Source organism: Catharus ustulatus, chromosome 2 (genome assembly GCF_009819885.2).
Source record: "Catharus ustulatus isolate bCatUst1 chromosome 2, bCatUst1.pri.v2, whole genome shotgun sequence".
NCBI classification, from domain to species: domain Eukaryota; kingdom Metazoa; phylum Chordata; class Aves; order Passeriformes; family Turdidae; genus Catharus; species Catharus ustulatus.
The window spans coordinates 108430940-108443380 of NC_046222.1; the positions used below are offsets into that span (position 1 = coordinate 108430940).

At 41.0% G+C, this 12441-nt stretch overlaps 1 protein-coding gene and 1 long non-coding RNA gene across 5 annotated transcripts in view; one reads left to right on the forward strand and one right to left on the reverse strand.

Annotated features, from left to right (window-relative positions):
- Window positions 1-12441, forward strand: part of BEND2 (BEN domain containing 2) — a 34423-nt gene that overhangs the window by 12865 nt on the left and 9117 nt on the right. Inside the window, exons 2-8 of the mRNA XM_033053054.1 lie at window positions 1999-2145; window positions 5794-5954; window positions 7529-7600; window positions 7798-7872; window positions 8543-8647; window positions 10716-11229; window positions 12101-12301. Coding sequence (XP_032908945.1) covers window positions 1999-2145; window positions 5794-5954; window positions 7529-7600; window positions 7798-7872; window positions 8543-8647; window positions 10716-11229; window positions 12101-12301 — 1275 coding nt within the window. The remainder of the gene's footprint in view (window positions 1-1998; window positions 2146-5793; window positions 5955-7528; window positions 7601-7797; window positions 7873-8542; window positions 8648-10715; window positions 11230-12100; window positions 12302-12441) is intronic.
- Window positions 11053-12441, reverse strand: part of LOC116992925 — a 122973-nt gene continuing 121584 nt past the window's right edge. For all 4 annotated transcript variants that reach the window (XR_004417135.1, XR_004417134.1, XR_004417136.1 and 1 more), the window contains one exon: window positions 11053-11139. This is a non-coding gene — a long non-coding RNA (uncharacterized LOC116992925). The remainder of the gene's footprint in view (window positions 11140-12441) is intronic.

Here is a 12441-nt window from a genome sequence, read left to right on the forward strand (position 1 = left end):
TTGTTCTCCAACTGCGAGTTGCTGTAGCTGCAGGCTTTGGAAACACTTTCTGCTCAGAGTCCCCTGCACTGTTGAAATTTTGATTTTGGTTTAAGGGAGGGTGGTGGAGGGTATGGAAGACTGAGCCTTGCTTTCAGTATCTACTAGTTGTAGAAGGTCTCCTGAATTCTGATCATAATGGCCTTCCTCTTGTCCATTTGGAACTGCTTTGACATTGCCATGTCCTTGCTATGTGCTAGTTGCACAAAATCTCCCCTCTTCTGTACTCATCACTCTGTTTGCTGCAGATTGGAGTGATGTAGTTGCTGATGAGGTTAGGTTGTTTTGCTTGTGTTATTTGAGTGAGGAATGAGATCTGTGGCAAAGATTATGAATATACAGGTAAATTCTGTGCTTTTTAGGATTGCATAAATAGCATACAATTTACGTTGCTTTGTCTGGTTAGGGATTGAAAGATGATTGCAGGACACAGCAGAGACCCAGCTGTAAGTAGGGCATTTGTCAGACCGTGCACTAATCTGGCATCCTGGTTGGAAAAATTGGCAGAGAGGATTCTCATCCCTCCTGCTTTGATGCAGATGCACTTTTACTGACTCTTCATTAATTCTTTCCCAAAGTAGGTAGAGTCCTAAATGATTGTCAACAAAAAAATTTGTGCCTGTGAGGCAGTTAAATAATTCAGCACATGCTAATAACTCATGGTAGCCTGCTATGAACTTCAGTCAGCGAATATCACTGAAGTGTTTTGCTAAAAGCTGCACCTAAATTAAGCTCATGAGTAAGCTTGTTGTTTACTTTTATACAGCTGGCCAAAACTGTTCTGTTGTTCGTAGCCTAAGCAGCATATCCTAGAGTGTGTCTGCAGCTAAACTCCTTTGTACAGGTCAGCTCTGCCCCAGGTAGTTTTTTGGCTTTGTTTACACCTATAAACAAAGCTCTTGACTGTGTGACAGTCGATGGATGTTTCTGAACAGATCATCAGTTTCTTAATCCGATGACAGCCAAACCCTACTGTATCATGTCTTTTGAATTAGATGGTAGTATTGGCCAGAGGGAAGACTATATGACCTGTGGAATTCAACTTCATTCTTACCTTTTGGTCTCTTTAAGAAATTGGAAGACAGCAGGCTTTGAAGTGAACTGATTATGTGAGCGTGGAGACCCAGATTGCTGTTCCACTCATACAGTTCTGATTCATTCCTGGATTTCAGTCCATCCCATGCACTAAATAGAGCAGACACCCTGTGGAAAATACAGCTTGTGTTACACGTAGTTAAAGTCTCGTGCATGTGTGCTGGCTGAATTTAAGTTTTGTTTCCTAACTTGATAAGGTTCTTCCATTAATTTGTTTCAGCAAAAATAAATTCCCCTCCCTCCCCGATCCCATAAAAAACACTGGATCTAGCAAAAATAATTACAATAAGTTATCCTGAAACATTTTTCTCTTGATGTAGTGTGTTTAATTGGAAAAAAGTCTGGTTCTGGAGATTTGCCATTCAGTGTTTCTGCACAGTGTTGCATTGGGAGCCAATGTTTGGATTGATCTGAATACCAAGTATACAGTTAGAGTTTGTAGACTGATTTGTTTCAAGTGCATTAAGCAAGTCTTAATTGCGAAAATAAGATTTCAAGACCAAATTAATACTTTTTTTTCATACACTTGAATATGTAAACCGTGGAGTTTCTAGAAGTGCTTGTTACTGGCTTATAACTAATTCCTGTTGAAGCTGGATACTTTAAGGAGAACTGGGTACTGAATAATTTCAGAAATCCCACCAACTAAACAATAGTAAGCTGTTTTCATTCTAGTGTGTGTTAAAACCTTAGTGTCTGTGTTTAAAAGTGACTTTGAATTTAGATGCTAAAGTGAAGCCAAATTTTTAACAGCCTGTGGTACAATTGAGATAATGCTAGGTTTGATATAGGCACTACAGTTGTCACCTGATATGCCGAATGGCCTGCAGTCTTATCTGTTTCTCTTTCTGCATCTGCCAATAGATTATGTATGTGTGAAGACTGAGGAAGAGGATGAAGCAATGATGATGGACCATGGAGACAACAGACTGTCCACACAAAGCTGCATGCCAGCACAACAGAACTCTGGAGCAAACAGTGCTGTTCACCACATGAGTCAACTTGCCTATGGTAATTACTGTTCATTTTTATTGTGATCTGGTAGTTAATGGCTAGTTTTAATGCCATCTATTCCATGCTTTTGCATTCAGGGCTTTCTATATTACCCATATCTTTAAAACACATTTTATTAGAAAGCTATTTTATAGAAATTGCTTTGCAGTGTGTCTTGGGTTGAAATACAGGATGTGACCAAAAGTATGTATTCTATCACCATCGGTTAATACCAGGTGAGGCAGTGTTCTTTTCCATGACCCATCATTCCTCCAGGAAGATATTGTCTGTTAATAGCCCATGGAGTCCCACTGCATGACTGATAAAATTACATTATCCCATTGTGAGATGCTCCACCCAGGGGGAGGAGCCAGGCATTTCCTACCAAGATAAAATCTGGTATTTGGAACATCAGAGCAGCCTTTTTCCACTGGATTCCAGAGGAAAACCAGATACAGTAGTTTCACGAATACAAGCCGCACGGATTATAAGCCGCACCCCCGGTGCCTCGACAATGTTGCTGTCTTTGTCAATAGATAAGCCGCACCCCGAATATTAGCCGCACTTTCGTTCGTCGCGAGAATCCGTGCGCAGCTTTCACAAATTGGCCAATTAGTAACAGGATCGCGGCATAGCGGGCTTTACTGGCTCGGGGCGGGGCCAGGAAGGCTCGGCCCGCTCATGGTTGCCGACGGGGCCGGGTGGCCCAGCTCAGCGCCACGGCTCGGCGGGGCTGGCCGGCTGGTGCTGCCGCCGCCGCCGGGCTCGCTGGCCCCCCTCTCCCGTCAGCACCGCCCCGCTGCCGCGTTCGCTCGCCCGGCTGGCAGGGCTGCCGCCGCCGGGCTCGCCGCCCGCCCCGCTGCCGCTTTCGCTCGCCCTGCACCGCGCCTCGCGAGCGCCGCGTTCGCGAGCGCCGCGCCCGCCCCGCGGCGCTTTCGCGAGCGGCGGCGGCGCTTTCGCGAGCGGCGGCGCTTCGCGAGCGGCGGCGGCACTTCGCGAGCGGCGACGGCGCTTCGCGAGCGGCGCTTTCGCGAGCGGCGGCGCTTCCGCGAGCGGCGGCGCTTCCGCGAGCGGCGGCGGCGCTTCGCGAGCGGCGGCGGCGCTTCCGCGAGCGGCGGCGCTTCCGCGAGCGGCGGCGGCGCTTCGCGAGCGGCGCTTCCGCGAGCGGCGGCGCTTCCGTGAGCGGCGGCGGCGCTTCGCGAGCGGCGGCGCTTCCGCGAACGGCGGCGGCGCTTCGCGAGCGGCGGCGGCGCTTCGCGAGCGCCGCTTTCGCTCGCCCCGCCGGCAGGGCTGCCGCCGCCGCCACCAGGCTCGCCGGCCGCCCCCTCCCGTCTGCACCGCCGCCGCGTTTCCTCGCCCTGGCCGGCACTGCAGGCCCCCGCACCGCCGGGCTCCCCCACGCTGCTGGCCCCGATTCTGCTGGGCTTCCCCCGCTGCCAGGCAGCCCCACCCGCCAGCCTTCCTGCTTGTGCCATGCTCCCCTGCACTGCTAGCCCCAGTTCTCCCGGGCTCCCCCGCCATGCTGGCTCAGGCTCTGCCGCCCGCCCCCACACTGCTGGCCCCGCCTCTGCCAGGCTTTCCCACCTCTGCCGGGGCCGGCCGGGCTCCAGCTTGGCTTGGGGCTGCCGCGGGCTCTCACTTCCGTGTTGGCAGCTTTTAGAATTTTGTTAATAGATTAGCCGCCCCGGAATATTAGCCGCACTTCCGGGTTTCCACCAAAATTTTGGTCAAATTGGTGCGGCTTGTATTCGTGAAATTACTGTACTTCTATATCATCGCTGGACCTTTGGAGGAAAACTGCACCCTTCTACAGGAGCACTGCTCCAACAGAACCACATTTGCCACTCCAGGGGGACTGCAACCAACATTTAATGGGACTGCTACCAGCACCCTGACTGACAGGGTGTTGAGTTGGATTCTGACTCTGTCAGTGTTTTGTTGTTTTGTATTACTGTACTTTTATTTTCATTTTCCTAGTGAAGAACTGTTATTCCCATGTCTTTGCCTGAGAGCTCCTTAATTTCAAAATTATAATAATTTGGAGAGAGGGGGGTTTACATTTTTCCATTTCAAGAGAGGCTCTTGCCTTCCTTAGCAGACACTTGTCTTTCAAACCAAGACACAGTGCCTTTAAAGAGAAGTGCCTTTTAGTTATTACTTTCGAGATCCTTAGTGCCTGCTAAAATATTACATTTTAAAAAGACAACTTTTTACTTACTTGTAAAGGTAAGTATACCTAGGAATAAATTAGGAAGCAATCCTAGAAATTTTAGGAAGCAAAATAAATGTCATGAAAGAATCTAGCCTAAAAAATAAGGTTTTTAGATAATCTCTCCAGTGTAACTTAGTACTGGAGATGCTCATGGGTAGTGATGGCAAGATGTTTAAGATGATGAATTACTAGCGGTAAGTAGCCATTGTGATTGTCTCTAATTCACTGTATTTATTTTAACATGCAAGATCAAAGTCTCTCAAGAAATCTTATCCAATGCTTCACTGGCCCAGACAAAAATTCTTCACAGCTGTTATGAGCATTTATTAAGTCCTGTAGCAGTATTACCAAGTCAGGGAAGAAAATTACTGTAACTAAGTGAAGGCAGTTTCTAGTTTGGGGGATTTTTTTTTTTTTTTAATTCAGCCACTTCACTCTATAGAGAATCCCATCAGTATCTCTCTTCACAGACACAAGTTACATCTGTTTCCTAGTGTTGTTGGGTGCATCTGAGAACCTTTAGTCTTTTTGGTCTTCTAATTGGGTGCATCTGAGAACCTTTAGTCTTTTTGGTCTTCTAAGTGACAGGATTCTGTATGTTTATGTCTAAAAACAAATCTGGGAATGGAGAATGGGTTAGATAGTGTACTTGGAGATTTTGTCTCTATTATTGAAAATAAAAAAACAAACAACCCCACCAAAATTAAAACTTCTGCCCAAAAAGCTGTCATAGACAGTTGCTGACCCTGGTTTTAGGACCTGAGTCATTATTTCATTATTAATAAATGAATCATGATGGGAGCAGTTGCTTCTTAAAAGGTAAAATATGGTTTTGTTATCATTGGGTGCATTAGCATTAGATATTGTCTATTTAAAATCAAGTATAGTGAGATATATGAGCGAAACATACCACAGGCTTATCTCAAATGTAACTATTGAACTTTGAACTAAAATTCTCTCTGACTGGTTTTATTCAACCACTGTCTTAGACAGGTATCTTGTAGAGCAGTGCCTTTCCTTCAGATTTCATTCTGTCTGTCCAAACGAGTTTCTTCTACTTTTGTCTTGTATCTTCTTGCCTACAATAAGAAGCTGTCAGAGCAAGCTCAGCATCATGCACATAGAGATACAGATTTTTATTTCTCCCTGCATGCTGCAGAGCACTTTTTATTTAAATTTTTCTTAGCCAGTTATGCTCACAAATCAGTATTAATTTACTGATTCTTTTTGAAATATCATTATGTTTGAAAAAAATATTAAAATAAATTTATAATTCTGATCTAAATTAATTGGATAAATAGCTGTTTGATAATATGCTGCTAAACAAATTCAAAATAATCAAGGAGTCTAAAAGTTTTTTTAAAAAGGGTGATTTTGCCTGTTTTTCTTGTAGTGAAATGTTTAGTGCAGTGGCAAATTTTCTAATGTGCTTTGCTTTCTCTTCACTTTTCCAGGAAGTGAAGGCTTGCCAATGCTTGCTGATCAAACAGCCTCACAAATGAGTCATTCTGCAATCATGCAGAGAGGAAATGGCCACAGCCCTGAAAAAATGGAATTTGCGTTTTTGCGTAATAAAAGGAAACGTCACTCTTCTGCTGTAGTGGAACACAATGTGGTATGTTTCACCAAACAAGACTTTTTGAGATCAGTTTCAATGTTACTTGGAATATCATTTTTCTTTCACTGTTTGGTGGTTTGATGATAACCTACTGAAGGTGGGTAGGATACCTATGTATGGATGCTTCTAGCAAGTCTTCAGCTTCCTGCAGACATCCAGACATCCAGAGTTGCCCCATCCCAGGTTCAGAATCCAGCACTGTCCTTGTTAAACTTCATACAGTTAGAGTTTGCCTGGCCTTTGATTTGTTCAGGTCTCTCTGCAGGGCCTCTCCACCTTCAAGGGAGTCAGCAGATCCTCCCACCTTTGTGTCATCAGAAAATTTGGTCTCCCTTCCAGTCCTGTGTCCAAGTCATTTATGAAAATGTAGAGAAGTACAAGAATGGAGTCCTGCAGAACCCGAGTAGTTACAGGTCCCCAGTCTGATGTCATCCCATGATGTGTTTATCCAGCTGTGTGCTGGACATTTTATCCAGTGGATCCTGTGAGGAACAGTATCAAAAGCTTTACTGAAATCCAAACATCAACTGACTTCCCTTGATCAGTTAGGTGGGTCATCTTGTCATAAAAGGAAATTAACTTTGACAAGGAGGACTTTACCCGTCTGAACCATGCTGACTGTGACTGGTGATTCAGTTGTCCTTTAGGTGTTTTTCAGTAACTTCCAGAATAATCTCCACAATTCACTGAATTCTGCCTGTTGTTAACAAAACAGAAGCATCACCTACCCTCCCCCCAACCCTGCCTGCAGCCTGCCTTTTCTAAAATAAAATCTGATCAGTTAAAAAAATAAAATTTAAAAGAAAACACCACCAGCAGATGCATTAAATCTGTAGTGTGTGGTGGATGAGATCAGCCTTCATCCAGTGAAAGGAAAATGTCAGGATTGTCCAGGTGGTGGTGCCATTCTTCCTGGTTAAAAGCGGTTTGCAAGCCGTGAGAAAATTGCCTCTTGTAGAGTATTTTTACAGCTTGTGCTTTCAGTTATACCCACTGAAGTCTCATAATTTAGACTCAGAGGTCTTTTCCAATCTAAGAAGTGGTTCTGTGATTCTATGGTTGCAAAGGCTTGGCTGTGTAGTACATATAGTTAAATGAGAAAGTTTTGCCTTAGAATAAACAAATAAAAATGCAGGTTATATTTCATATACATACCTATATGATATAAATATATATATATATGTTCCATCTACAATGGTAAAGTTACTTGAAGAAACCAGTGGTCTGAGACTCTGCTGTAGTAAACCCAGGTCAAGCTGGAAACCTTGTCTGACTGAGAAGGAGTATGTAGGCATTCAGGCAGAGCACCTGAGCCACCCACTGCAAAGGGGCTTCAGTCCCAGCAGTTACAGACTCTGGGTGACCACCAGAGTGGTTCCTGAGTGGTCAGACAGGAAAGTTTCCTTAACACACTAGTACCTAAATAAGATGACTGTGGTAAGTCTTGTTTTCTTGGGTCCTCTTATAGCCAAGGGATGAAATTACGGCTACAACCAGAAGTGTCCAATTGGATTCCTAGAAGAATTATTTAACTTCTCAAAACATTAAATGTTAATTATGTTATTTCCCAGATGAGAACCGGGGAAGAAGAATATGAAGATAGTGAGAGTGTAATTTATGAGTATGAACCAGACTACGAATGTGTAAGTGAATTTTCTTTTGTTTGACAGACTTGGAAAAACTGCTTTGGGGATGCAGGTTTTGGGGTGGGCTGAAGTAACATGAGAGATTTGAAGTTGGGATTTACTTGCTTAATGTGATATCTTAAGTCTGTGTATATATTAGTACCTTACACTCCTTTTTTTCTTTTTTATATTTAATTATTATTTTAATGAAAAAGGAGAGCATTTTATCTGAAGCTTCTTATACTGGATATCAGCAGAATCCTCTTATGGAAGTCCTGAGTTATTGCCAGGTATTTTTTTTTCCTTTATATCTGAAATAGTGTTTAAATAATTTTAGTTGAACTTCAGGAAGAGTTGTATTATAAACCTGACAACCAGTGACATGGTTTTCCAGTTGTTTGTTTGTTAATTGTCCACATAAATACAATATTTTCAAAGTAAAACTAATCTCTTTCATATTCTCTGAACTTTTCATAAGAATAATTTTGAAATATTAAGCTTTAATACAAAATGTAGAGTTTAGTTATTGGGAGGAACTTCACAGTAATGGGAAAGATATGGCAATGATACATACCCAGCTACTGAAAGTACATGTTACTTGCCAAAGATGTGCCAAAAATCCTGCTAGTGTTGTTTTTTGAGTCCTTTCCTTTTGATTTCTGAAGCCGTAACTGGCAAAATTGAAAACAACTACACTAAAAATTAAAAACATCCCATATTTATCCAGGTGAGCACTCGTGTGACTGGAGTCATTCAAACCATGCTTACTGGAAGTCAATTTGTAAGTGGTTTGTAGCCAAGTGTTCATGTCTTGGAAGTCTCCTTAAGCATTCAGCAGTGCTGTGGAGGGAAGTTGGCGGAGTTTTAGGCAAGGAGTTCAGCTTTTAATTGAACTTTCTTCAGGTTTAGATTTGGGTTCTTGTGAAACAGTACTTTTTACAGTCTTATATTTGTTGACAGGCCATGTATGATGCCATTCAGAAGTTGGATAAAAAATTTGACCTGCTTCATCGTAAGGTCTCGGAGATGCAGCATGCTCGTATAAAGCCATTGTTGTTCAAATCTGTGAGTATTAAGGACGTAAGATGTTTATTTTTGCTTTAATTCTCTCATTTCCTCTGATACTTATTTTTAAAATCCCAATCCTTTCACTAAGATTAAAATTAGTAGCAAAATAGTAGACTTAGAATCTATTTCAATTCAATTACTTGAGATTTCTGATTATATGCCAGCTTCAGTTTCCTGTGTTATTGACTGGTGGCCACAGATTGGCAGTGATCCCCATCAAATTCAGGATGCCATGGTAAATGCTGTAAAATTCTATTTGTATTGGCATGAACAGAAGTGAATTGTGTAGGTGCGTCCTAAATTTCAGTATATTGCTGTTGGACTTTTGCAGTGTGTGATGTGTTGTCTTATTGGTTTCTGCAGTAAGAAGAGAGTTTAAGCATCAGTTAGGTTGGTTCAATTGGGTTGCTGAACTTCAGATCTCAACAGTATGTTGTCATGTTCATTACAATAAAAAAATTATTTTTTTAAAACTTATTTTTAAACATTTTAAATGTTTGCTAGTGAGTACACAGTATTAATTTTGTTCCTAAATGGTCAATCTGCTGTTAACTAAGGAGAAACAATTTTAGTATTTCTAACAATGATCTTGAAAAGGAAAGCCTAACATGATTTTTTAAATAGGTCATAAAATCCATAATGAATTTTTTTGTCATCAACACTACAAAGCTTTTAATGTGGCAGAGATTAGTCTGCTGTCAGGAAATGTCAAGACAGCAGTAAGGCCATTTGCTTTAAGGGTGGATGGAGCTGGATTTCTCACACCTGTCAGCTATCAGTAGGATACTAGGTTTTATTCGGTATGTACTTTTATTGTCAAGGCCAAGCTTGTGCTGTCCGCACAAACCAGAAGTTTCAGGGAATAAACTGATCTTATCACCTGAAAATGAATCCTGTAAAACCTCTGTGCTCTTACCCTCCCCTCTGATATGTGGGATGGCAGATACTTTAATGTTTGGATTTTGGGGTTAAAAGTGACCTGTACTTTTTCTTTTTCTTTTTCTTTTTCTTTTTCTTTTTCTTTTTCTTTTTCTTTTTCTTTTTCTTTTTCTTTTTCTTTTTCTTTTTCTTTTTCTTTTTCTTTTTCTCTTTTTTTCTTTTTTTTTTCTTTTTCTTTCTGGAGGGTTTTATCCCTCTAAAGAGTAAGATGCAACCTGCCATCTGTTTTTCTTAGGTTCTGCCATTTAAAACCATCAGGAATGCTGTTGAGTTTTTTCATAGTTGTACCACTGCAGTATTTTTGAAGGGCTAATGGAATAGTTTGAGGTGAAGGTACTTTTTTTATTAGATGAACTCCAAAAGCTCAAGAAACTGACAAACTTTCAGATACCTAAGACTTCCTTAAGGTCATAGATTTTTTTTAAGGTACAAGGATGAAATATTATGAGATTTCTCTAAACAAACACACGAAACCACCAAAATTAAACAAAATAAAAAAAAACAAATCCACATGTGTCATCTACATTTGGTGGCTCCTGCTCAGTGACTTGTGTTTTGAACTAGAATGCATGCTGTATGATTTTTAATAAAAGTACTTGAAGCAATGGAAAGCATAGTGCAGCTCTCAGTTTGTCCATCTCAGTCTCTTTGGCATCTTCATTGTAGATGAGACCTGAATCTTTCATGTTTTCAGCTAACAAGTAAAGAAGGAAGAGAAAGTGGCTTTTTTTCTTGTTTGAAGGGAGCTAGCATGGCAGTAGACACATTCCTTGAAAATCATTAGCCAATGACTGGATCTATGACTGAAAAATTTTAAATTTTATTTTGCCTATTTTTACAGAGGTCTAGAAAGTAATTTTGCCACCACTCCAGGTGGAAAAAAATTAAAAAACATTGACCAGATAAACTCTTTGTGTTGCAAAAACAAATGAGAATAGAATATTGCAGAGGGAGAGCTAAAATGTGGTAGGTAGCTCTGAGTTAATGACTGGGACTACTTCAAGGAAGAGTATGCTGCCAATAGCATAATTACTAAAATCTAGCTTTCCTGGTTTGCTAAAAATAAAAAATATTATCAGCTATGTCTAATTTAACCTTTTAATTGTTTGCTGAATCATGTTTGCAGAAACCAGTTGGATTTACGTACAAAAGTTCCAGTCATTTACCTCCAGGAAAAATAAGAGTACAAAAACACATGGAAAGGGATTTAAGTCTTCACCTTTCTTCATCGGGCCAGGGAAGGTGCAGCCCAGCTGTAAGGACTACTTTACAAAATGGCCACGTTCAAGTGAATTCCAAAGTACAACGTGTCCCACGTGGTTTCCAGCTTGAATCTCAGCAGCCTGTTGGAAGGCAGAGCCCACCACTCCCCACTATAGTTTCAACACATTCGTTGCATTCATCATACACAGCAACTAATGGGATGCCTGACCTTTCACCACAACCAAATCTTGCTCCCAGTATTGTGGAAAGTACTGTCAACATTGCATCTTCACCTGTGGCATCACCGTCCATACCAACACCATCTGAGCCCAGTCAGGAAGATAATGCTGTGGAGTTGAAATACAGAAATTCATCTGAGGATGTGAATATTAGTGAAGAACTACCATCTTCTTCAGTCTTAATCAATCCTAACTTGGGTGAGTTCCTTTGTGATAAGTACTCAGAAACAAAGGCTAAAGCCTTTGATTTACAGTAGGTGCTTTGGGTTCTTTTAACTCTAGACTCTCTTTTTTTTCTCTTAATGTAATCTTTTTTATTGTGCGTATAATTCACAAGTAGTCTGTGCATGCTATCCATAGGAAATACCTATTTTCTTCTTGTGGAGGATTTTATCCGTGAAACATCCTTTCTGTACTCAAATCCTCCAGTGTTTACTTTCTTTCGAAATAATTCATTCCAAAGAAAAACAAGAATTATGTAGATCATTGCATTACAGTAAAGATACACATATAAAATAGCACATGTATTAAAAACTAAGGCCTTTCTAAAGTGTAAATACCCAGAGTTATGTGCAAGACCAAGCTCTGACTTCATTGCTTTTGGTCTAAAAAATACATTTGTTCAGCTGAAGAGCTGCACGAGTAGTTGGTGAAATGTTCAGATGTCTATATAAAAATATGTAAGCAATTTATGATTTAGCAGTTCTGTGTATGGATATGCCACTATTCATGAATCAGTATCTTGAAAACACACCTGACATCTGCACGTATGTAAAATAGGCCAATGTGAACATTGGTGGACGATTAGGTGTCTAATGTGTTTTTTTGGGTGTTTTGATTTCAGTTAGTTAAGCTGGTGGTTAATGTGAATAAAAAATATATTTCTGTTACCATTCCAATTTAAAGCTGCTTTTGTAGGAGCAAAGATAAGTAGTAATACACAGTAGAATTAACTGTAGTAGAGAACATACTCTCAGAGTCAAGAGAAAGAGATTGAAAAAATGTTCTGTTTTTAACAACTTGGTTGGGATTAATTTATTTTTCTTTGAATGTTTTTGTTTTACAAAAGAGTTTGTTGGTGACCCAGCAAGAAATGTAAAAGTTCTTGGAAACCATTTGGTGAAGGCTCGGCAAAAGACTAAACCCAGGTACGCAGCGCGCCACTTGGTTCGTGTCTTGTTCCCCAAGAAAACTTTGTTGTGCAGCGTTATGGGAGCAAGCGCACGAGGGCGCAGGACATTGGATCCAAACAAAATTGCTGCAATAAGAGGTATGTTACCTTTCAAAATGCACAGATTTACTTCTTTCATACTTAATGAAGTTTTGAAGTTAAAAGGAGTCCTTTTCTGTATGTTTCTGGCTAATCATTGTCTGGCAACTGGTGAGCAGATAAATGGCATCGTGGATGTG